The following is a 27,492-nucleotide window of genomic DNA, read 5'->3' as shown; positions in this document are numbered from 1 at the left end:
CCAAGGAAATAGAGAGGAACAGGATACGGGGAGGGGACTAAGATATACAGCATAAATAAAAACAACTATGTCTTCTTGAAGCTTTATTTCACAGTTACATTTGAAAATCAGAATTGTTCTATACATCCACTGTTGTACAAGACAGTATAAAATCATTTTAGAAGTTCCAACTTGGAGTTGTTTCTAAAACCTGTGATGCTACAAAAAAAAAAAAAGTGGGGGGGATCTCAATTGCCTTTAGCCCCATGACAGAAACAAGGTACTGATTTCATGGAAGTACCATAGAACATATTATGTTAAAAAAAATCAGCATTTCATAATCTTCAAAACTCTGCAGTACTTTAATGGTACTTCTAATAGTGCCTAACACTTGGAAGGATTCCACAGTTTGGCTCCTATAAAGTGGTTTTTGACAGCAAATGTGCAGGAACCAGAATCTATACTGAAATTTGAATCTGAGCCACTTAGACATCATGATGTTGCCCAAATGTGAAGTGGTTTCCATTGGCAATACCATAATATCTTCTCACTGAAGCATGAAACTGAGTTTGGGGGATATTTAGCTACCAAAAGAAGCAGACATTATCTAAGTCTTGATCAGACAGAAAAAAATTTGAAAAAGACTTGCTGGCATTCATTCAGTGGAAAACGAAGACATGAAGAAGCCAAATAAAGTTAACAGCTCTAAAGAGAGGCTAGAAATTGTGGTGCTCTAGAGCCTTTATCATCACTGCCATGCTCACCGATGCCAATAAACATTTATTGAGCTCTCACCAGTGTGCAAAGCACAATGACAGGGGCTTTAGTTATAAGGGTCTTGGAGGTCATGAACTTTATATATTATGCCTCCTTTAATTCCTTGTGCCTGGCACAGGGTTCTGAAGATAGCAGATATTCAGTAAATATGTACGGATTGTACGATTGGGAATGCAAGGGGCTTACAGTCTAATTGGGGGACAGGACAGAGGTGACTTCCTTGCCAGTAGAGGTTTTTATCTTAATCCCTTTATACTGTTTCTTTCTAGCACAGTGTCTAGCACATAACAGGTATTTAAAAATAGCAACTTAATCAATAATGTGCAAATAATTTTATAGATAACATTTATTGAGCACTTACTGTGCTTTAGATGCATTATCACATTGAATTCTTACAACATGGAAGTATTGTTATTGCCCTCATTTTAGAGATGACACAGCTCAAGTTTACAGGGGTTAAGTAACTTGTGTAGCTACCTTGATAGTAACTCGTAGAGGCAGGATTTGAACCTGGGCAGTCTGACTGCAGTTCACACTCTTCACTATCATACTGTACATATAACACAGAGAAACAATATTGTCAGGTGGCATGTTAAGGGGCCGCTGAATGGCAGAGATAGGAAGTCCTCTAACGTTAGAATAACAAACGGTTACTGAGGACTGGGAAGTAGTAACAGCTTTATGAAGAAAGTGGTTTTGAGGTAGGTTTTGAAAGAAGAGTAGGAATAGTTAAGTTCTGAGGAAGCAAGAAGATATGTGAACAAAAGAGTGGCTAGAAATGCTTATAATGGATTCGGAGATCAGAGGTGGACTTGTTTGGATAGAATGCAAGTTCATGTAGGACAGTAGTAGAAAATCAAATTAGAGACTTAGCAGGAACAAGAGAGTGAAGGACTTAAGAGTTTGGATTTCATTCTTGAGGCAGAAAGGAAGCCAACAAAGTTTTTTTCATAGAGAAAGGTGTGAAAAGCTGCTTTTAAGGAAGATGTGTAATATATAATAGGAGACGAGAGCTTAGAGATCATGAGACCAGTTAGGTCTAGGTGAAAAAGACCTGGACTAAGGTGGTGGCACTGGGAACGGAGAAGAAATTACAGATAAAAGGGAAAGAAAAAGCCAACAAAACATCACTGCTTTGATGATGGAGAGTGGGATGAGTCAGTATCTGGGTGACAGAGACTGATAATATCACTGTTCAGAAATAGGGACATTTGGGAAGGAGAGTTGGGTTTTGGAAGATTACGAAACTTAACATTTGAAACATCTGATTCCTACAGGTTTAAGCCACTTACTAATAAAATAACTCAATAAATATTTAGAGACTATTATAAGCCAGGAACTGGGCCAGGTACAAGTGACAGAATGGTGAGCAGGGAAGATATGGTCCCTATTTTCACAGACCTTAGAGTTTATGAGAGAAGAGAGGCATTAAAAAAGTAATTACAATAACGTTGATGAGTTTTATGATGGTGGTGAAACAGAGAGTATTATGGGAGCATATGGTAAGAGCATATACGGAGTCTAATCTGGGACTTCCTTGAGGAAGTGACATTTAAGCAATGGGTCATGTTAATACTTTCGTGCCCCATGTCAGGGATGGTGATTTGTTTAACACAGGTTATTTACCAGAGACATAACCATTATATCTCCTCACCAACCACCCCTTCTAGTGAAACTATATTACATATAGATCTGTTTCAAGGGACATCAGTAGGGGGCATCTTTGTACCACATGACCGTGTACCTCCCGTCCACAGCTGATTGAGCCAGGGATGGACACCGATCTAAGTCCAGCCAATTCATAGGACCACCACCTATGGTCTGAAGCAAAGAGATGAGAAAAAACTAATTTTCTGAAAAATCTGAATGGAAGAAACCAAGAGATTTGTGGAGGATTGCTGCTGAAATAAAGTCAGAACTGGAAGGATCTAAAGGCCATCCATCTGATAAAGTTCTGAGTGGGCAGAAAGAGTACGTAAGAGGAAGAAGCTGGTCAATATATAGTGAGTAGAGGAATTACAGAGATTCTTCTAGAGAAATATCATATGTCTCATGAGAGACAAGTGGCAAGAGTAGCTGTTTGTACAGCAATGTTAATTGTCCATGATTTTCCAATCACAAGATGACGAGTACCCTCACAATAACCCATACTGGATTCATTTCACATTAGAGCCACATGATAAAGTCTAAATGGCTTAAATTAAAATTTCAGTATAGAGCTCAGTTCTTATATATTTTCTGTAAGAATCTTCTTTAAGAGACAAACTATAAATTCAGTCCAAGTGAGCTGAGAGGGTCTCTCTTGCTTGTAGACAAAAGGGCTTAATTAAAACACATTATCCCCTCGTGACTAAAAGTAAACTAAAAAGGAGATACTGTATTGAGTTCAGCTACCAGGGTAAATAAATTATTATATATAAAAACAAATCTGTTTGCTACCTTTAAATGTCTTTAATTGTCATAATTATAGCATGCCTATCTCAACACAGATGCATGTGATATATTCTTAGGAAAATTGCCACAACTGTTGATACTTATACTCAAGTGTTATATTTGTATGCTGTATACCATACACATATACATGAAATATATTTATACACACCTAACGAATGTCCTTAGCAAGACATCAATTATACAAATGTACAAACAAAATTATACGACTCTCTCACAATTCTGCTCGCATGCCAGGAGCCTTGAGATGGTGATCTCTGATATAATTACTGTCTCTTCTCCCGCAGCCTCCTGAGTGCATTGCTGGGTAGATTGATGGGATTAGGCAAGTCTGCTCTTGGTAACTTCATCTGTCTTTTGAGTTTTACCCATACTCTCTTATTCTGTCAGCCAACCTCCTCTATTTTCAACCATTATTTCTCCAGTACCTCTCCTGGTTGAAACCAAGCTATAAACAACTGTAGTCAATCAAGTGATAAAGCAGTCAGGTTATCTGTGCCAGTTTTTACAGGCTAAAACATATGAACCTTTCTATAAAGTTACTATTTGGGACTAAGAATAAGGCAGCTGAGGTAGCACTGCCTTTCCACTGAAAGGAAAGCTACAAGTTTTTCCTTTGCTTTTTGGGCTAAGCGCAGTGAATTACTTCAGCCTAGGAGGAGATGAGAAACAAAATTAGGAGAAAATAAGCGATTTTAACTATTCAGGGGAAAGGGATAAGTAGGTTGAATATAGTCATCTCTCTCCTGTTCCATGCAAAGGATGCTGTGGGATGGACAGTGCAGGGAAATACTCGTCTAAGAGCATTTATGACAATGGAATGGGACTGTCCTCTTTCTAAAACTCAGTTGGGCTTCAGTGGTGGGAAGTGGAGCAGATAGTGCAAGGAGAAGGAAGAGGAGATCACCCTACTGTTCAGACCTCGGTGACAATGAACTAAAGGTAATTTACATGTGGTTAATTACAAGTACACTCTACTGGAAATAAACAGTGGGTTGTTTTCCTAATGGAACATCAAAAGGTGCAATGAAAAATTATACCTTTTTCATTGTCTAAATGAAAGGAACTGGTTTCCAGACACAATTTCTTCAACAGCAAAGAAAACTTTCTGAAAGAAATTAAGATAGTAGTCTATAATCTAACTGCATTATTTAAAACATTTAATTTTACTATAATAAGAGGAAAGCTTACCAAAGGGTCATGAATTAACAGTGTTCTGATAAACATCAATTTAGAAAGGGAGGTATTATAAAATATATTCTCTTGGTTTCTAACATACTTTAAAAAATAATATGGATCATAGTGTGATGATATATAAATAAATGTATAATATGAATTATACAAATAAATGAAAGTTGCAGAAATAGATATCTCAGCTCTACTATTGTGACACATATTATAAGACCTTGATAAAAAAGTAGATTGAAGTCATCATATCATTTTGGGATTTATTAATGCATTTCTTAGTGTCATGTGTACATATACAGGAATTTATCTTATAAATTCAGATTGGCTATATATCTAAAGAGTTGATTTGATGTACTAAAACAAACTACACCTCTGTTTACTTCTTTTAATAGTGAAGTTAATAACAAATGTATGCTAAGTAATTTTACTTTAAAAAAAACTGAGTCACAGATAAATAGATTTTTGCAACTTATGTAACTATCTAATTTCTGCGCAGTGCCTAGAAGCTGCTACACACACCCCCAAACAGCATTTTACACCTACATTGATTAATAAGAGATGTCACTAAGGTATTACCCATGGTTCACAACAAACTTGGACAACAACCAAGTTTGAATGAACAAAAACACGATGTAGAAGAAAGAGAAGGAGATAGACTGGAGCCAGAAACATCGATGGCAGAAGCATAAAGATACCAGTCCTACCTTCAAGCAAACCCAAACCAATTTTTATTATTGAGAATATGAGCTGACAGAATAAACAGGGGCCAGGTACCTGGTGTCCTATTACTATAGACGCAGCTTCCATGTTAGAGTTTATTTCACATAGAAAACTGCAAATAAATAACGATAAGCCATCATAGCGTGTCTGATAATCTGTGACAACAATTCTAATGCTGTCATTGTAGCCACAGGAGAAACCTGCACGTACGGAGCCCTGACCCACCGAGCCTTTTATCTGCATGTGTACTCTCCACAGGCCAAGCAAGTAAAGGCCAAACGATAATTTACACATGAATCAACTTTCTTTGCAGCATAGGCACCAGAGACGTTTCTTTTCTCTGTTCCTGAGAGAAAGGCAGCCAGGTCTAAGCTTGTCTCACTAGAAATCATGCAAGTGAAACAGTGATTTGCAGGAAAATGGCAGATCAGCAAAGGGAAGCTGTTCTGAGTGCGTGATAAAAATGGCAGCCACAAAGGACTAGATGAATATTTAGTTTGAAAACAGGCCTGACAGGAACAATGAGTCTTTATCCTATTCAAAACAGGTAGTGTCATACAAACTGAAACGGAGATACAATCCTGATAGAAGATTACACAAGATACCTGGGTGGGTATCTTTAAAGACTTCAACCTTCATTTGAATAAACATAGACTTATGGAGCCTTTGCGTCTAGATCTGATTCAGAGTACATACAGTTACTTCACATGGATGACATACGGAGGGCATATTGCCCACTTTGATAATGAGAAATAAATTAGTCAGGATGATTAAAAAAAGGTTTGTTCATGAAAAACTGGGTACACATTTTATACCATGGAACTTGTAAAGAAAAAAAATGTATACAATGTATTTTTTCTTGACCCAGACCCTTCGGTGACCTCTTAGGTCAACTTTCACAAATTAAACTATCAAAATATTGCTATTGCCTTTCTTATAGGAACATATAATGAACAATACTTGTCCTGGCTCATTTAACAACGGAATGGAGACTTACTATTAAATTTGTGTTAATAGGCCATTCCAAAGATGATTATGTAATCTTCTAACAAATGACAGGTACTAACTAAATCAATAAAATTCATTTTTATTCCCTTATTACCACTTCTACAGCTTTGTGTTTGCCACATTCCATCTGTTTCCTGGAATGCCCACCTTCTTACTCAACAATGCATATCCCTGATTTTCTTTAAATTTGGTCCAAAACTCACTGTTCAGGACCCTTTACCTTAAAGCTCCAGTTTTGGCGTGGTGCTTAGATAGAGAAGACCATCAGTAAATGCTGCTAACTATGGACACGGACTCTCAATGCACAAGGATAGGCCAAAATCTTTAAAAATAGTTTTATTTATGAGTTGTAAATATAAGAAATTTGGCATAATTTGTGGTTCATAAAGGGAAATTTTGAATTTTTATTCCTTTAAGAGTCCAGAAATGGATCTGAAAACTCATACCACAATCCATATTCTAAGACAATTCCAAAAATAATAAGAGTTATGGGATTAAGCCATACCAGTTCTTGGTGATGAGTTGCATACATCAGAAATTCCGGCAGTGACAAGTTTCTCCTTCTACTTAATTGCTTCTCTCTGCCTTTTATAGTCTGAGTTTTTAACCCTTTCAACTGCTTCCCTTACTTCTTTTCTCCTTCTTCTGTCTTCCTCCTTTAGGTTGGAACCCTCTTTTGCCCTACCTCTCTTCTCAATTACCTATTCATTTCCCTACCTTCTCGCTGTTCAGTAGTTTTCAAAGACAAAATTAGCATTTTCCTTAAATTGTAAGCGGCTAATGGGTAAGAATCATACCTACCATTTTCACATATCTACAACCTCTTATAGTGCCTAAGGTAGTGTGAGCCATTTAGAATATTCTTAAGAACTCTCAACAAACTGGGTATAATGGGAATGTACTTCAACATAATTAAGGCTATATATGACAAGCCCACAGCTAACATCATACTCAATGGTGAAACACTGATACCTTTTCCTCTAAGACTAGGAACAAGACAAGGATGCCCACTCTCACCACGTCTAGTCAACGAGCATTGGAAGTCCTAGTCAGAGCAAGTAGGCAAGAAAAAGAAATAAAAGGCATCTAAACTGGAAAGAAAGAAGTAAAACTGTCTGTATTTTCAGATGACATGATATTATATATGGAAACTCTAAAGACTCCACCAAAAAACTATTAGAACTAAATAACAAATTCAGTAAAGTTGCAGGATACAAAATTAATATACAAAAATCAACTGAATTTATATACACCAACGACAAACTGTCAGAGAAATGAAGAAAACAATCTCATTTACAATAGCACCAAAAAGAATAAAATACTTAGGAATAAATTTAACCAGAGAGGCAACAGATCTACACACTAAAAACTATGAGACACCAATGAAAGAAACTGAAGATGACACAAATAAATAGAAAAATATTCTGTGTGCATGGATTGGAAGAATTTCTATTGTTAAAATGTCCATGCTACCCAAAGCAATCTAGAGATTCAAAGTAATCCCTAGCAAAATTCCAATGGCATTTTTCACAGAAATGGAACAAACAATCCTAAAATTTGTATGGAATCACAAAAGCCTGAAAAGCCACAGAAATCTTAAAAAGGAAGAACACAGCTGGAGGCATCATACTTCTTGATTTCAAACTATATTACAAAACTATAGTAATTAAAACAGCATGGTATTGGGATAAAAACAGACATGTAGACAAATGAAACAAAATAGAGAGCCCAGAAACAAACTCATGTATACATGGTCAATTAACTTTTGACAAAGGAGCCAAGAATATACAATGGGGAAAGGACAGTCTCTTCAATAAATGGTGTTGGGAAACTGGAAACTACTATTTTGAAGAGATATCTGTACTCTCATATTCGTTGCAGCATTATTCACAATAGCCAAGGCATAGAAACAACCTAGGTGTCAATCAATGGATGAATGGATCAAGAAAATGTGTTATATATATATACAATGAAATATTATTTAGCCTTAAAAAAGAAGGAAATCCTGTCATTTGCGGCAACATGGATGAACCTGGAGGGTATTATGCTAAGTGAAATAAGCCAGACAGAGAAACACAAATACTGCATGGTTTCACTTTTATATGAAATCTTAACAAAAAAAAAGTAGTTGAGTTGCCAGAGGCTGGGGGGTGGGGGATAGAGGGAGAGGTTGGTAAAAGGATACCCTCCCCGAGAAAAGAATACTCTTGAGAGATACCTACTGTTGGGGACTCTTAAGAAGACATTTTTAAAAGTCAAGCCACAATTTAACTAGTGATATTCATTGGCTTATTGAGCTAATTTATAGGTAAATTCATAAAACAGCTCTTGTATTCCTAAAAGTGAATTTCATGACCACTAGACATGACACCCTCAACTGTCATTTTTAGTGACTTCAGAGAGATAAAGTTTGGATGGTAAAGGAGGAGCGAAGAAAGACTGAATTAGAATGCTCATGATTTATACTTAATTTTATGAAATCTTTGATGGATAATCTCAATTACTAAATTTCTTTTTATATTAATGGTTTTTTCATAAGTAGGTTTAATGCTTTTTTTTCTGGTAAGAAAAAGTTACCCTAATTTGAAAAGTGATATAAAAATATGGTGTTGAGTTAATGCTATTTTATTTGTAAGGCATAAAGAACTATGATCTGTAAAAGTGAGGCAGATGCCTGTCCCGATATATAAGGATGACAAAAGAATGGGGATATGATGTTGGCTGACAGAAGCTTTTAAAAGCAATATGGGGTGGAAGAAATCAGGAGCTTTCTAAATACCATACAAAGCCAGACAGAGAAGAAAACGCAAATTTGAATCCATTTAATTCAATGCATTTAAGATGCTATTTAATAGTTTTTCGGGTTTTTTTTTTTGAGTTTTAGGAACAGGGGACAGCAGGAGTATATAAACCTAGGGATATTCCCCAACTTCATTTCACTATGTATCCTGTTCTTCTTCCTCATTACATTTGGTAAGACCAGCTTCTTATCAAAGTCTTCTCTCCCTGTCTTATCATTCATCCTGTTCCCTCCTTATTGATCATCAGACCATGAAAGAGAAAACGGATAGCTTTACTGGCGTCAATATACAATGCAGACGTTGCATCTACTCAATCTACCAGGTCTGTCGATCTGCCATGGGGGAAACTGGACTGGCCTATAATTTGATGTTCACAAAAGCAAGCTGATAATTACACAGAAATTTGTGATACTCAAATGTTTGAATAATGATTTTGGCTTACACTGGTACTTTCTAAAGTATCTAAATTAAGTTGATAAGACTATAACTTTAAAAGTCATCCTAATTTGCATCTTTGAAGTAAAACACCAAATTTATCCCTTCCCAATTCTAGTTTTCCTTATTATTACTGTCTTCTCCATCACATAAAAAATGAAAATAAAAACCAGTCTGCCAAAGCAGATAACCTTGCTCCTTAGGGTTGTGAACACATGAAGAAAATATCCAGCACACAAGGTTACCTTTTTAAATGGTGATAAAATGCAACAATCAAAGGGTATGGTTTTCAGACAATTACACCATGACACTAAAATGGTAAAACCACTGTCATGGAAGTGAGAAGAACTAGTTAATATCTGGGAATATCGCTTCTTCATACCTGACTGACAAAAGGTACGAGAGGCTCTTTTTTCCAAGTGTGAATGGGGCTGACCGTAGAAAACCTATTTTTGCCAATGGTTACTCAGTTACTGAAAAATAAAAAGTATAAAACAGAGTTCCTAAATGTGTAAGGTAACATTAAGCTGTGGATTCTTAATAAAGTGTTATTAAAATTCTTTAATAGAGAAATTAAGGGGAAGAGAACTTGCTTTTCAAGTTAGGTGTTGGCTGCTATGCTGGGGTTATTGAAAAACTTTCCCCATCACAGTGGCAAACAGTTGATCTGCACACTTCTCATGAAATCTGCACCAGTCAAAAGTAGCTAAGTTCGAAGGTGTGCACAGCCCATGTTAGCCAATGGTGAGTTTTACACTCTGGTTATACACACTGTTGTTAGATCTTACATTCTAGTCAAATAACTTCTAGTTCACGTTAGAAGTCTCATGTGTTGGTAAAAGAGAAAATTTAAAGTCATGCACTTGCTATTTTTCTTTCTTACTCTGAATCCTCTCTCTGATCTCTAGAATATTTCCTTAAATAAATGTTTAAAGATAAAAAGAGAGCACAGTTAAATGCCAAAATTTTACTTGCAATTTTCCTTCCCAAACCTAGTCCTCTCTTAGACTTCCTCATCTCAGTAAATGACACCACCCAGATGTTCATGAGAAAAAATCCAGGATCATCCTTCTTCCTTCCTATCCCCTCACGTCTCACGTCTAAACAATTAAGGCATGTTGGACACTTCTTCCTATCTCCACTACTACCATCATTCAAGCCACCATAATCTCCTGCCTCAGCTACTGCAATAGCTTCCTAAGTGGTCAGCTTACATTCTTGCTCCCTGATCAACCCCTTTGCTCACTATAGGGTAGATACTGTCACTCTCCAACTCGAGGACTCTGTACTTAGAACAGAATAGAGATTTGGGCCCTAGGTCTACAAGTCCCTGAGCAGTCTGCCCTTCCCTTTATCTTCTTGTTCTACACACTTCAGGAGCACTCGCCTTGTTTCTGTTCCTTTCTGCTTTCTCGGTTTCTGGAGAGTAAACCTGTGGATCTTCAAGGCTGAAGTAAATTCAGTAGCCTTTTTTGAGCGTAAAGACAATATACTTAGCGTAATTCAGGGCCACACACCATGTCTGTTAGTTCCACTGAGAAACGCCCTCAATGTTAGTAAGTCTAGGAAAACCCCATCAGATTATTTTAATTCCCACAAAACGAATATTCACACAGGAACAATTTAAAGCACAATTTCATTCTTTATTTGTTGTATTTAGTTATGTATAATGAGTAATGGAAGATAATAAACATAATATGTCTTGTACACTTCTAAGTATGTAAAAATTACGAGTTTAGAAAGGGACAGACGATTTTCTCAAGGACTATAGTCAGTTTTCCATTTATATACAAAAGTGCAATGGTGACCGTACACTTCACCATGCTGAAAAGTTCTACATGATGGTACTATTTAACCATTACAATTGTACTATTAATGGTACAATTTAGTTGTACAAATAATTATACTAAATTGTTTTCTCCCTAGGGTTTTGTAAAAGTGCTCTACAAGAGGAAAGTGATTTTCTTTTGGCTCCTCACAGGAGCATCCGGAATGCCACTGTTTCAGGACTTGCATTGTGATACACAAAATGCCGACACTGATTATACACTTGAAAATGATGAACTGTTTTCCTCATTAGTATGGGAAGCATTATAAACCCTTAAAACAAGATATTTTGCATAGATTTTACCCAACAGGACACTGGTAATTTCAAACCCTCCAGAATCTTGAAGAAGCCGAATTAGTCTAAGAAAATAAATGTAGACAGTCATTATTACTGCTATATCAATTGTTACTGGGTAATAATTGCCAATGACAATTTTACTATTAGTTTTGTAATCAACTAAAAAGTACAGAATATAAATAATCGTAATAGAGAAATAGAAAATAGCATTAAATATTTCTGTTATGTGAAGTAAAGAATAAAGATAAAAATTCAAATGTATAAAAGCAATTTTGGAAGACAAAGTGACCGAAAGTAGAATTACAGTATTATTTGAGAATTTGTTCTAAATGGCAAATAATGAGAGCTGAAGACTCATTGCCTTAAAAACCTTCATGTATAATTGAAACCCATCCCCAACATTTGATTAATAAAAGCAGGATTAACAACTCTAATGGGAAACTGAAAATACCATCAGACTTTATATGTCATCCAAAAATAAAGCAAAATTTGGTTTATAGAAAAAATTTTTGGATATGCAGTAGCTGTTTCTTTGCAGATTTTTTTCTTTTTTTGGTGAGGAAGATTTTCACTGAGCTAATATCTATGTCAATCTTCTTCTATTTTGTATGTGGGATGCCACCACAGCATGCCTTGATGAGTGCTGTGTAGGTCTGCACCCAGGATATGATCTGTGAACCCCGGGCTGCCAAAGCAGAGCACCTGAACTTAACCACTATGCCCTGGGCCAGCCCCTCTTTGCAGAATTTTTGAGGTGACTTCAAATTTTTCAAACAAGCTCTTTTACTGACTAAGAGACTCAAAGCTCAGGAAAAATACCATTTTAACATACTGACTTTTTATTTTTAGACTGATTGGTTTGTAGCTGAAATAAACGATCATTTAAACTTAAATTTTAAATAGGACAAAAGAAAAGAACTAGCTTGGAAAAAGATCAAGGGAGAAGGTAGAATGAAGAAAAATAGAAATGCTACAGATATACTAAAGCTTATTTATTTCAATGGAGAGAACTGGTAAATATGTAGGCACAGTAGTAACTGGCTAAGGAGATAGAACTTACAACTATACACAACTATGTACTGGGGCTTTGGTAGGGGAAAGGAAGAAAAAAAGAGGAAGACTGGCAGATGTTAGCTTAGGGCGAATCTTTGCCTGCAAAAAAAGAAAAAAAGAAAAAAGAAAAAAAGATGATGGGTAAGGAATACTTTAGAAAATAATAACCATAAAATTTAGTTTAGAACTAAACTGTGCTTAAATTTGAAGAGAATTAAAAAATCTTCTTATTTACACTTAAACTATCATTTGCAAGTATGATTTGGTCATTAGCTGTTATTAATCTTTAAATAATTTAGAAAACTATAGAAAATCACCATCTGATTTGACTTTTTTTTTTTTTTTTTGTGAGGAAGCTTGGTCCTGAGCTAACATGTGTTGCCAATCTTCCTCTTTTTGCTTGAGGAAGATTGTCACTGAACTAACATCTGTGCCAATTGTCCTCTACTTTATGTGGGATGATGCCGCAGCATGGCTTGATGAGTGGTGCTAGGTCCATGCCTGGCACCTGAATCTGTGAACCCCAGGCCGCCAAAGCAGAGTGCACGAACTTAATCACTACGCCTCCTGGCCGGCCCCTGATTTGACTCTTTTAATTACACTAACAGAAGCCTAATGTTTGACTATGGAAGTTATCCTCAGTCTCTTTAATACTTCTTGGTTTACTTGTCATTTTAGCCACTGCAGAAATCATCCAAACCCAAATTCATTTTGTTCACTAATACCAATACACATGAAACATACTTGTCTCTAGATACTGAAGTGAAACACTTTTCTAGTATCACTTGATAAAGGAAAGGTTTTCAAAATTAAAAGAATACATTCATTTTCTTCTAGTTCCATTAAGTTTTTCTACTTTACACTCTGGATTTTATATATAGCCAGTAGACCCTACATTTCAAGTGGGAGGGAATTTTAAATAAAATAATTTAAAATGGGATGTTTTTAAGCAGCACTGCTCTCTGACACTGAAGGTTTTGTTTTGGGATACAGAATATAAAACCATTTCCTCAAGATACTTTGTGTTCGGCATAAAATATTTAAAATGTCTCATTTCCAAGAGATCTGGTGGGAGTTCATGACAGATGCGTTATTTCTTTCTCTTTTTTTAACAGCATTATTTTGTCTAATTAGCACTGATGATTTACCCATGGTGGTAAGAACTTATTGAGAGAAAAGAAAAGTAGACCGGCATCTTTAGAAAAAAGAACAAACTGGGATAAAATGGAAAAAAGGAATTTTTTTTAAAAAGGTATTTTGCAGCAAATGCCCACGAATAACCCACAGAGAGTTCATTTATTTATGCATCACCATATGATCAATCCGATTTTCTTTAGTCTCAAACAGAGAAAGCCTCGTACAAAGCATTCTCCAGGTGTTAGTTTAGATTTGTCATTATTTCCTATTTATAGACTCTGTCTAGTAAAAGAAGACAAATTACTGTAAGTGGGGGCAAATGTGATTAAATGAGTGCTCTGAAGATAAGAGGGTACACGGACAAGGGTCATTAACACAAGTGACCTCTCTTTGCCCAGACCATATTTTTATTTTGTGGATTAGAGAAAAACTACAAAGCAAGAATAATTTCTACTACATATATCCAAAGAGAAATATATCCCTTTTATCCTAATAAGCATTTTCATGCTTTTGCAGTGTTTTAATAACACAGTGATAGTGACAAAATACTCTCTGAGTATAGTAAGAACAATGTTGGAGAAATTATTCATCCTAAGGAGTCTAACTGGAAACACTGAAGAAACGTAGTTATAATCAGACTAGACATGCGGCCGGGAATGACAATTAGTGGACACCAAGATCATCAGAATCAAATGAAAAGTTGAAATTTGTAAAGTTTCAATTAAAACATCTACACTCTTTCTTTCACCTGATTGTAGCCCCATATGGCAAGGTCAGCCCTTTCAGTGAACAGACAGCTCGGTTGCCTCCAGTGTAGCTGTTATCTTCCTCAACAAGGGGAGACATTTGGCACAGCCTAAAGCTGGGGCATGAACCCTGGCTAAGCTTAAGACATTTATCTGACAGCATCAGCTGACACTCCACAAACACATTTGCTCTCCATGACCTCAGAGCATTCGTGATTAATCAAAAATGTATCTTGGATCTTGAGAACAAGCTACAACCAGGCACACACAAAAAAGAATATGCTCTCAATCTCGCTTATCGACTCAAGAGGTATATTGAATTTAGAAATAGCAAATAGAATAAAATGATCAATATGTTCTCACTCGTCCATGGAAGAGCAAACTTTATCCCTCAAGCAAAAGATATTGATCATGTAAATGTTTCAGAACTCCCTTCAAACTAAAGAATGCAAAATGCACATGGCTTACTGGGGGTGGGGAAGGCGGCCCTACCAAAAGGAGCTGTTGCTTTAACTTAAAAAAATCTATAGTTGAAGACATAAAGTGTATGCTCGTAGTGTGCTGTACTTTTAAAAACCTGTGTGTTCCACTTGAAACCTTCTTTTGGTAACATGTTGCCAAACGTTCTCAATAAAACATTAGAAAAGAGACTTTAAAACTTAATGAAGGAACATTATTTGTGCCGAGCAAACTCCCTGCCTCAATTTAAATGAGACACAGTTATAACATATCCCCTATGCACTGTTTACAACTTATAATTCATAATTTATGTCTCTCCGTTCAAACTCTCTATTTTCTGCAGTCATCTGCTAAGTAATATGATTAGCATGTGAATATTGTAATATTCTGCTTCCCAACACAGTATAATTGAGCATATTTTTATTTTCATTTGTACTTTTTACTTTCTAATAACAAAACTGAACTCTAATTAAAGCAATGGGAAACAGAAGTCATATGCCCCACCCTTGATAATACAAAAATGATTATTATTAAAAAAAAATCTCTACAATTCAACTTATTAAATCCCATTCTTGCTTGGTTACCCACTGGTTAGGTTACAGTTGTTCATGATCCTACGGCAGATCGTTCCACTGAAGAAAAACTACATGTCCTCGTCCCTGTTGGCATGGCAAACAAACTTTCATAGCATGTGCTCACTCTATAAAATGGTGGTACTAATTAGAAGATATAAACTCACGCTGAGACATGATATGAATCGGCTTTATGTATCTACTAAGCTCACAGCAGTACTAGATTTATACTGTTGTTGCTTTAAACTAACACTGCACAGAAAATTCAACTTCTAAATCTGTAAGATAAGAAAGCAAAAGTGATGGAGTTGAAAACACAAAGCCTCAGCCCCTCATTTTCGGTTTCACTTCTAAAATGTTTCCTGTGCACTTCGAGGTTGCCCAGCAATTCTCTCCCATATGTTTACCTAACTTAAATTCCTCAAACATGAATTGCAAGTACCAGATAGCACAGCTGTATGTTTTGACATCCATGGTGAAAATGAGCAGAAAATCTAACTGTTCCATATCAAGAAGTATTTTTACTAGTGCTAATGTGCCTTAAATACCTTGTTCCACAGATGAGTGGCCTGGCACCTGCTGCATGAGAAATAGCCAATTACTGTTCAGTGTCTCTAATTTTCTGATTCAATTAGCATGCTTCAGAGCTTTCCAGTTTAATTGCAAACTACTTCACAGTTAGCTCTCTGATTAATCATTGCCCATCTGCAAGCCATCGGAAAACTTAGTGGAACAAATTTGTGTACTTTGGAATGCTGGGAGCTTAGCAAATCAAACTTGTTTTGGTATATAAAGCTTTAATTTTGTTTGCCCTTTTCAGCTGCACTTGTAAGAAGCTCTGTACTGATTAAACAGGAAGTCCGGACAATAATATGCTACATTATGCATATAATTACTGTAAATACAACCGAGATTGTAGAAACATCATTTAAGGTTAGGCACTAACATGAATGGAGAAGGAGGTCAAGAAAACACATTTGGAATCAATTTCTTTCCATTATGACCCAATGTAAGTATCAAGGAAAAAAAAAAGCTGTGTGACACCCAGTGATGTCATTACAGCACCTGTTCCCCTGAAGGCATTTTAAATTCTGGCTTTTCATGTATTCATAAAATCTTTCTTGTTATTTAATTAGTAGAGTACTAAGTTTTATAAGCTTTGTTTACAAAACATATATTAGGGATTTTAAAGCAAACTGGCACCACATTGTTTATGCTTCATTTTCCAAGCTTTCTTGCTGGTCCACTGAACGTATGAATGATAATGTCAGAAAACAAAACTGTTTTAAACGAGCTTTGGCTGGATTTTAGATTATATCTTAACCCATAATCATGACTTCTTCATTTCTGAAGAACGAAACATGAATTGCATATTTTGTTCACTCCTCTGAACAAATACCATGCAGGGGATTCTGCACTGTACGAGAGAAGAGGCTTCATAAAATGAACTTTAAAGTCCTTTCCAACTCTGAGTTTTTCTGGCTTACATTTTACAAAATTTGGAATTATTCTAACATAATTTTTAAAAGCTTCTAAATACATCTCCTATGCAAGACCTTTTATTCCCAAGACTAACCTGTAAGCTCAGAGGGGCAGAGACTATGTAGCTCTCCACTGCATCTCTAGTGTCTCAGGGGGGTGTGCACATTTTTGGCGCTCAAATAATATTTTGGATGAAGGAAATGGAAGCGGTATGGGTTCTGAATTTTCCATGTCGTGTCACAATGCCAAGTTGGACACTGTGTTCTCCTTCTGTAACCTCAACAGGATGCAGTCATGTTATTGCATAAAGATGTTGACAAATATCATCATTCTATAAATATTTGGCTGAAAGAATAACACAGAGAGGAGAGTGCTTTGCTAATTATGATGTCCTGTAATGATTCGTTGTTAATGACAAATGACAAAAAGTAGAATTTTCCCATCTTTTATGAAGATCTTTAACAGGTTATGGAAATGTCTAAAAGCTGAAAGTTGAAACCAAACTGATAGCTCTAAAAATAACATTAAAGTCAGAAAATTGGTTTTTGGAAATTGCATGATGCAAAAAAGTTCACTTTAAAAATTTTACAGATGGTCAGAGATATTCAGTGTGGAGTGACTTTGTGACTCTCTTAACAGTCGACACACATGAGACCAAGATTCCATGAGCTTTTTAACAGTTCCTATTCTGTCTCTGTTAAGGGCTGTAAAACTCAACTGGGCAGACTTCAATCTTCTCTGAAGTTCACAGGCAGCCAATGTAAGAAATGCTGAGAAGGCGTAATCTGATCACAGCAGCTCAGGCAAGTGAGCAGGCATGCTGCCACATTCTGCTGCCCACGAGCAGGGAAGCATGGCTGGAATCCCCACTAAGATCAAATTACAAAATAATCAGGCTTTGTGGCCAGGCAGGCACGAGAGGCTATTGTGAGGTCATGACATAAATCAGGAACTAGCCTGGGCAAAATTGGGCAGTCAAAAATAACATTTTTTTGTACCACACTTATAGGGTGGTTCTCTGTGGAAAATAAACTGTTAATGATGTTCAGTGTTTTAATTCAGGAAAGGGCAAATGGCTCTCTCCACACAAGCTCCCACCAATTGAGCCTTATGTTTAGAGATAAGCAATTAAACCCCACACATCAAAGAAAAACAATGAGCTGTCCAAAATGGAATCTAGCCAAGGAGAGACCAAACTGGGCCTTGGTCCCTGTCCTGGGGTTCTCAGTCCTACCTCCACCTCTTACCCACTGTGTAGCCGGATGTCTGTGTGTATCACAGAGTAACGATGGAATAACTAAGTGGATCATGAATGAAAATGATTGCAAAGCACACTGAAAATTCTTAAAGGACCCAAATACGATTTGAGAGGGTAGCACATTTTGGGCCAAGAGAGCCACTTCCAGAAATAATCCCAGTATGCAAAAAGAGCAGACTATTCTTTGGGAAGCTAGCTCATATAGATGGCTCTCATATGGCACCACACCCTGGAGGATGATATTCTATAGAGAAGTGTTGACTTTTGTATCTGGTTCCCAAAGCTGAATCTACCATAGAAATTATATTTCAGTTCCTGAGAAGTTTCCAAATGATTGTCTGTGTTGTACTAAACATGAAAGACAACAAAATTATAGAATACAGTTAGCCTTTCAATAGAAGAAAAATATAAAAATCAGGGTGGATATTTCAGAGGAGGATAGCAGGACTCCCCCAGGAACCACCGTTTGGCAAACTTTTGCTGGGGCAACCATAATCGAGGTGGGCAGAAGAATGATTTCATAGACAATAAACAAACCAGCAAAACCCTAAATGAAGAGCAACCAAGGCTTTTTGGTAAACAATAGTAGCAGGCATACCAACAAATTAGTGACAAACCATTTTATAAGGACTTCTGACAGGGGCTTCAAAGAAGTACTTTTTAGGTGGTCCAGTGTGAACTGAGCACCACGTGCTGGTTTTCCACCTGTACTCCTGATGCACAGACGAATTATCATCAGTAATATCTTTCTTAGACATAAAAGCAATATACCTATTTGCATACTACAAATTCAAAGAGTATTTTTTAACTTTTAAAAGGCAAAATATAAGTTACTATGAAGTTCACAAGAACTTTTAAAAAATGAAAATAAAGGCACAAAGTAGTTGCTTTTAGATAGGGAATCGTACAAGAGATATGAAATTTAACATCTACTGTACTGTAAGCCTATATCCTATTGATAATTTAAAATTATAATTAGTGTTCTTGGGACCGAATGCTATACAGAAAACTAAATATGCACATATGTATGAGATGTGAGATGCTGCTGCAAGAGAGAAATACCCTATTTTTAAAGCAAAAAAATAAAAAAACCTACTGAAGTCTATCCTTTCATTTATATGTCTCATGTAAATTACACATAATTTTAAATCTTCAACACTTTGAAAATGGCCAGGTCTCATGGCACTTCTCCTTTATTATCGTCCATTTTCACTTGGCCATGGCAATAGAGACTTCTCTAGAGACAGCTAAGGATTAAAAACTACATACTTTGACTTGAACCAAGAAATGACCACTAGAAAAAATTAATTTTTATTTATATAATCTGGTAAAAAAATATATAATTTTTCTACTCTAAAGGCATTTTCTTATGCAGTAACACCACAAAAATAGCTTAAGTTTAAAATAGTGGATTTCCCATATGGTTAGTCCACAGCAAGATAAAGTTGTAAATGAGGGGACTATGTGAAGAAAACATAAAAATGCCTTAAGGGCACATACAAAAAATGTGATATTGCATGATTTACATACACAATTTTATTCCTCAAAATTCAAAGAGAAAAGCTTAATATGTAATAATTTAAAGTGTATTTCACATCAAATATTCCTGATTACGTATTTAACTCTAAAATGTATAACTCAATTTAGAGCATAATGTGGGAGAGGAGTTAGTAAGAATCTAACCTTTTGCATTTCTTGACTTTTTTGGGCTTGTGGTAATGTTGTATTTATAGAGATTCTACACTTTCAAATTTAAGTCTTGAAATGTCAGAAAAATCCCAAAGCTGAGATCTCACAGAAGGTGATTTTTAACAGTCCTTAAAAGTAAAGACTTTATGATCTTCTGACAACTGGAGCTTTCACATTTTAAGATTTTAAATTTTCAGTCCTAATATTACATAAGCATTTACACTGGTACACTTTTAAAGATTCCATCATCTTTGATAAACCTGGAAAGAAGAGGAAAATAAGAAAATAGAAAAAGTTGTGAAGTTCAAGAATATTATCTAAGTACAAATATAAAGAAGTCAATACTGAAAAAGTCTGCTGTAGTTAAAAGTGGTCTCTCAGGAGAATATATTTCCAACGTAAAAGAAATAACAACGTCCAGTTAATTTTTGATTACTTAGAGTAATATAAAAGGGAGATCTCCCAATATTTTGGAGCTGGAACTTGAATGAGGAAAGAGAGGCCCCTCTTAAATGACTTGCTCAAGAACACACGGCTAGTTAGTTTTAGAGTTCCATCTAGAATATACCAGGTCTCTTGTCTCCAAGTCGCTTTACCACTCCCATAGTTAAAATTTTCTACATAATTCTTGGAATTCATTTATTTTCAGTGTATCCTCCTACGGTCTGTGTGACCACAGGCAAGTCACAAACTCTCCAGTTTTCTCATCACTTTCAATGCAACAAATATTTTTCCATCACCTACTATGAGCCAGATGTAGAGATTATAGAGATAATAAGACATGAATTAGTCTTATTCTTGGGTATTTTATGGTTTAGTTGGGGGGAGAGGACTGGTAAACAAATATCATTAAAGACAATACTTAATTTGACTAGAAAGGCACCAAAGTCAAAGGCGACATTCAGTCTCTGATTACCAAGATTAAAGATAGGGTCTGGACTAAATGGTCTCTAAGTCTCTTTCTAAAAAAACCCGAATTTCATTTTTTCCCTCTACTCTTATTATTCCTTAGATGGACTTGTCAATAATTAGGTAATTGATAAGACCGAAATTTCTAAATATTGAAAGTAATTTCAGTGAAACACAATGACATGTTTATGAATAAATATGCGATGAACAAAGCCTTTTATGTGCAAATAAGTTTGTGAAGTTATGAGTTTCTTTGGTAAAGGCCTTTAATGTGTCCACATGCATTGTAACTCCCAGAGAAAAATTTAATATGCAATGTTTCCTTTTTTTATTATGAAAAAATTCCCCCCAAAGTAGGTTTTATTACTATCTCTATATCTTGGAATTAATATTCCAAGGAGCAGCTTGGGCAACGCTAGCCCCAGACTCCTGTAATATTCTGTCAACTAGTCTTCTCCACCAACCCACCCTACACACCCACTGGCTAGTTAATCCTCCTAAAATGTCTCTTTCATCTTTTTTCCCTGTTCAAAAACTTTCAGTGACTCTTTGTGGCCTATAAAGTCCAAACTCTTCAGATTCTCTACATGCTCCTTGTGCATTCTTCGTCAATTTCAGGCTCTATCATCTCAAGAGATGAACACAGTATGCAACCTCTGGCCTCATCCCCTGAACCACTTTTTATAAAACTGTTACTATCTTTTCTTTTTATTGGTATTTCTCTTTTATGTGTATATTTTATGCCTCTTTTGGCTACATTATGTAAGCTCACTGAGGCCAGGCACAGACCTTGCATGCCAGAATTTAGCACATTCTCTTGTACTTACTACCATTTTAAGCGATAGTAATGGTGAGACTATTAGTGACATGGTAAAAACCAGAGAAAAGAAAAGGACCTAAATCAGGGCGCTAAATGTTCAACTAAATACAAACTAAATACATAGTTCAATTACAAACTAAATACATAGTGGTTTACAAAAATATTACTCATTTTTTCCAAATGTCAAATGGTGACTGCTCAGGCAAGAGTTTTCAACTTTGATTGTTAACATATCCTAAATGTATAATATAATTGAAATATTTATTAAATATTGAAACTCCACTATTCAATATTTTCTTTCTTTAAATACTTTTAAATAGCTTCAGCTTCTTACACATAAAGGAACAGTTTCAGTTCCAAAGGAGATTTCTACCCTAATCAAGACATTTTAAATAAGGCGGGTGATCCACTAACAAGTATTTTAAAAGGTTATCTATTCTAATTAATAAATTTTACAAAAGTGCAAAGTACTTAAGATTTTTTAAATTTTAGACTATCGTGTAACTTTTTTTTGAACTTCTTCACAGTTGATTTGTGAAAAAACTGAAAAAACTTTTCAATGTTTCAACAACATTGAAAAAATGATTGTTACACAGTAACATTTGGCATTGAAATTATAAATTATTCTGAAATTCAGATATAATTTAACCTCAAGTGACACAAGGACTTAGTGACTTCTCACCTCATGAAACATTCTCATTTTTAGATATAAATTTTCCCCTTTTAGCAACTGAAAGAAACAGCTCATGAATAAGTTTTGATTAAGCAAAGAGGTTTTTTTTTTAAAGTAAGATATACATTTTTAACCACAGAGGAAAACTGACTCCTTTTAAAATACAAAAATAACATTGCCCTTCCTGAATATCTGAATATACAGTATTTACTTTTTAACACATTGTGTTATATTCAATAGTTTTTTAGTTCTTATAAATGTAATTAATTAATTATGTCTATTACTTGCATTAGTATGTGTATACTTTCTTCCCTTTTTTGCCCCTTACTGGAGGATTTGGAAGGTAGAAGCCATGACAGCAATGACCCTGTTGGTCTCTTCACCACCATACCCCAGGGCCTGGGACAGTTACTGGCACGTAAGTGAACACTCAATAAATATTTCTTAAATAAATGAATTGCTAGAACATATGCTCCATGAGGAAAAGGAATATATTTGACCAGTTTATTAGTTAAAAATCTGGCCTTTAGATTCAGATTTGTAATGTCTGAGCTCTGGTTGCACTACTTCATAGCTGTGAGGTCTCTGTAAACCTGTTTCCTCACCTGTGAAATGGAATAGTAATAGAATCTGCCTCATACTGTTATTGTGAGGATTAATTTACATAAACACTTGCACACAGGGAGCACTCAACACACAGTAGTGCTATTATCATCATCAACATCATCATTATCTCCTTCATTTGTCTCATTCGCCACTTACCTCCTGTTCCAAGCTTGTAGCATAGACTCAGTAAATATTTGTTAAGTGAAGAAATGCATCAATGAAGTGCGGCTGTATCTGCATACAGAAATAGGTTTGTGTCCCCTCAGCATACTTTTAGGCAAGATTCAGACAAAGAGCAATTCAAAAAAACAATGACTTTAAAAGTTAGCGTGACTGAATCACTCTTCTCTGAACCTGCTGTTTGGAGATCTAGTCACAAAGTCCTAGTCATTCTCTACTCCTTGGAGAGTAAGTGTTCTTTTTACATCCTTTTTGAACTTCTGGTAGTACCTAGCACAGAAGTTTGTATCATTTCTACTGAAAAAAAAAAAAATCCTATTTAGCAACCAAGGCACATAAGGTAAAATCTGAAAACAAATGAACATGGATTATAGAATGGGTAAATGTTAGAATTCTCATAATATTTAACTGCATTATCTTAACAAATCCAGTTTGCAGCATTTATATTTCTTGCAATGTTGCTATACATTGAAGTGGCATAGTGAGAATCATTACTTCTACACTTTCTAACTTAAAACTGCAGTAAAAATTGCATAAATAGCAACTAAAGAGTTATATTTCTGTGAACTGCCTCATCTTAAGTGGACAACAAAAGTAAGTCTCAGATTGTGTGGCTTTGAAATATTTATTTTGTTAGTGCCTTAAATCATTTTAGATCTTAAATTCATGATACTTCTCATCAGAAATGCCCTATATTAAATACTACTGAGAAGTTTTCTAATTTATTTTGAGCTTCACTAGGGAAAGATGCTATCAGATTATAGAGTAGCCTTCTTATATTTAAGGCTTATATTAGTTCTTTTTTAATTTATAAAAATGACTATGAACTTTAGCAACAAAGAGTTTAGGTTTTCTTTATTAAGACAAGATGAATAGTGAATAATTATTTTAACTGGGTGAAGAAGAAAAGGAAAGAAGACTCAGACAAGGGTTAATCTCAAATTCCTCTATTTACTTGTGTACATTCTCTGTGAAATTATTCTGTTTCCACCGTATTTTCCAGGCTAAAGACAAAATTTAAAAGACCTATAAAATATCCATAAACCTTTATCCTCTTTATCACTCATCTCCCACGAATACACTGAAAGAAGAACTGCCGATCCTAAAAGCTGAAGTCAGAGGTTCTCACATGTTAGCGTGTACACGGCAGACTCATCAGGGGTACTTGTTAAAAATGGAGATGGGCACTCAGGATTTACTTCTCATCTCTTGGGGTGTGGCTCAGGAGTCGGAATGAGCGAATGTGTCAAGGTGAGAGGAAAGAAAACTACCCAGTATTTGTTCTTGTATCTAAAATCTAAAAACTTCCTTCTAGGTTCTTCTTTGCTTCTTTACCTCTTTTTACTTTCCCCAGGCTTGAATATGGGGCTCTAACTGCTTCTTAGACGCATTTCCAAACCTTTTGGGGATTCTAGAAATAAGCTCCTGCTGAAGGTGCCTGGTCATTTTTATACTGGACCAGGGCTGCTGAAATTCCAAACCTTAAACTTGAAAGGAATACTAAACAAACACCAATTCTAAAACACATATAACTCACTTTCCTCTAATATCACAATAATTGCTATAACGAATTAACTAACATGCGTTAGGCACTGAGCTAAGCACTTTACGTATGTTATCAGTTGCTTTCACGTACAAAAATCCCCAAACATGAATACTTCGCCAGAAGCAAGAAGGCCAGATGGTTCTGATTCTGACTTTGCTACTGATTTGTAATAAACTCTGACTTTTGATTCTTTAGCAACCAGGGATGAGTCTCTTAAAGATAAATGAAGGTTGCTGAAGTTGTTGGTGAGAGAAGACTCAGGTGTTCAAAGGATGCTCCTCTTTACCCAAGTCCAACTATAATCATGGGAGACTCCAACACTCCCAGAATGGGCTCTCCAATACTACGACCGCTCCACTCCTTGGTCTTCGGCGACCTTCTCCTCCACTCCTCTTCAGCTACCCAGTCCTTGATGTTTAACTCTGGTCCTGCAGCACTCTTCTGAAATAATAAATTTAGACATCCCCCAAATTTGACCACAACCTCCTATCACTTTAACCATCTTATTCAAATAATCTCCTTTTCCTACCTTAAGAAAAAATCTTATAGGGCTCCCTGTCCATTCATTCGCCTTTTTCCCTACGAGGCTTTTTCTGTTTTCACTTCCCTCCTTAAGTGCTTACAGTCCATGGTCCAATATTTCAATATATTTTCCTAAACTGCCTTGCCCCATTGTCCATTAAGTGCACTTGCCTGGAAAGCCCCAATGTTACTGGTTTCTGTCTGTCTAAAATTTGTGGTCCCTATATACAAATCATCATCAACACAACCAGGTCCTCAACAGTGGTGCTCAGCCATTGAACTATGTAATCCCAGACAACTCTGCAGATGTTATGATTTAAAGATTAAAAAAACCATAAAGGCACTAAAAGAAAATAAAAGAGAATTTATCTATAATTTTGGGGTGGGACTTAAGGCATGACAAGAAGACCAGAAACTACAGAAAAAATGATTGATGCTTTTAGCTCAATAAAAACTAAAAACTTCTGTATGGGAAAAAAATTCCATAAGCAAAATGAAAAGATAAAAGGCAAACTAGGCAAAATATACCACATATAACAAGGACTGTTATCCATCATTTATAAAGGACTCTGAGAAATCAATAAGGAAATGACAAAGATTCAATAGAAAAAAGACTGGTAATTCACAAGATAAATATAAATGGCTAATAATTATATAAAAATATGTTCAACCTTCCTGCTTATCAAATAAACATAAATTTAATTGAAGCGTTCTTGTAGATGGGCAATGATCAAAATAATTAACGACATTTTTACTTTTTCAGTATTCTTTGGACTTTTAACAGCATTTGACATTGCTGACCATCCCTCTGACACACAGCAGTCTCTTCCCCTGGCTTTCCTTCCTCTAATTTTTTCCCTAGTTTTCTGTTGGCTCCTTTGCAGCTTCTCAGAGACCTTGCTGCACAGCTACCACACACTGTGCTTCTCACTGAACATGTCCTCCTAGGGTGACTTCATCAGTCCTATCACTTGCAAATCTCTACCCATTGAGCATTAGTCAATATACCTAATAGCTTACTCATCATCTCTACTTGGGAGTCTTGTAAGCACCACAAACTCAGCAAGTGAAAATTGAATCCATCATTCTCCCACAAACATGCTCCTGTCTTCATTTTTTCTGTTAATGACAGAACATCCATACAATTGCCCAAACCAACAACCTGGGCACCAACCTTGATGTTTTCCATTCTACCACCAATCACTTCAGGTCATATCAACTCTCCTCACATCAAAATATTTCCCCCATCTCCACTGCCTCATCTACGTCATCATAATCTAATTAGTCTTGCTTTAGTCTTGTCATCCTCCGATACACTCCCCTTATCCCATCTAGAATGTTCTCTGAAAAATGCAAATCTAATCATATCATATTCCCTTTCTTAGAACACTTCTTTCCAATCAAGTTCTTTTACAACGTTGAGAAGTCTTTCCATGATCTGGCTCCTGCTTATCTCTCCAGCCTCATTTCCTTTTCCTACTCTACCCTCATACTCTACTCTCTAGCAATAGTGGACTTTCTTGGTCTTCAAATGTACCATAGATTCCCTGGTCTTTGTCTTTGCCTAGAACCTGGAAAACTATTGTCTGTGCCCCCACCCTGACTCCTTACATATAATTCTTCCCTCATCAATGAGAAATGGCTAACCCTTACATTTTTTAGGCCTTAGCTTTTTGAAAGCAAGGACTGTGTTTGTGGTTCTAAGAGTTGTGCCCTTAGCACCTAGTACAGAACTTGGCACAGAGCAGGCGCAGAGCAGCTGAACATAAGTGGACGAGTATTGTGTCAAAATGCATGGCACCACATGCCTTACTCTGGCATTGTGACAGGGTGAGGAATCATTAAAAGTTTTACTGTTACAGACTAGATTAGGCCAAACTGGTTCCCCATATTGCTAAGACCCAACATTCTCCCAGGTGTCTGCTCACATAACTAAAAAATAAAGATATTTATTTGGAGTCAAGCCAGTCCTTATACTCATTCTCTGCTTTTTCTTACCCTCAAGCCTGCAAAAAATGGATCAGAGGGGCTGGTCCTGTGGCCAAGTGGTTAAGTTCATGTGCTCTGCTTTGGTGGTCCAGGGTTTCTGCCGGTTCAGATCCTGGACGTGGACCTAGCACCACTCATCGGGCCATGCTGAGGTGACATCCCACATAGCACAACTAGAAGGACCTACAACTAGAATGTACAACTATGTACTGGGGGGCTTTGGGCAGAAGAAGAAGAAGAAGAAAAAAAGATTGGCAACATGTTAGCTGAGGTGCCAATCTAAAAAAAGAAAAAAAATGGATCAGAAATGTGATATCTGGTAGATACTAAAAATTCTTTATGCCCAAAAGCCCAAATTAAAAATCTT

The 27,492-nt window shown here is 36.0% G+C and overlaps 1 protein-coding gene across 27 annotated transcripts in view; it reads right to left on the bottom strand.

Annotated features, from left to right (window-relative positions):
* Positions 1-27,492, bottom strand: part of ARB2A (ARB2 cotranscriptional regulator A) — a 383,076-nt gene that overhangs the window by 32,417 nt on the left and 323,167 nt on the right. For 3 of the 27 annotated variants that reach the window (XM_070234572.1, XM_070234570.1, XM_070234579.1), the window contains 2 exons: positions 4,248-4,315; positions 71-3,859 (listed from right to left, as the gene is read on the bottom strand). The exons of 20 other annotated variants lie outside the window; for them this stretch is intronic. In XM_070234572.1, coding sequence (XP_070090673.1) covers positions 4,296-4,315 — 20 coding nt within the window. In that variant the 3' untranslated portion in view covers positions 71-3,859; positions 4,248-4,295. Of the gene's footprint in view, positions 1-70; positions 4,316-10,981; positions 12,637-27,492 lie in introns of those variants that run through there. 4 more of the 27 variants (XM_070234571.1, XM_070234578.1, XM_070234565.1 and 1 more) reach the window with 2 other exon arrangements.

The sequence above is a fragment of the Equus caballus genome, chromosome 14 (genome assembly GCF_041296265.1).
Source record: "Equus caballus isolate H_3958 breed thoroughbred chromosome 14, TB-T2T, whole genome shotgun sequence".
In the NCBI taxonomy this organism is placed as follows: Eukaryota; Metazoa; Chordata; class Mammalia; order Perissodactyla; family Equidae; genus Equus; species Equus caballus.
Note: the sequence above shows the minus strand (reverse complement) of the source record. Positions and strands in the feature narration are given on the sequence as shown.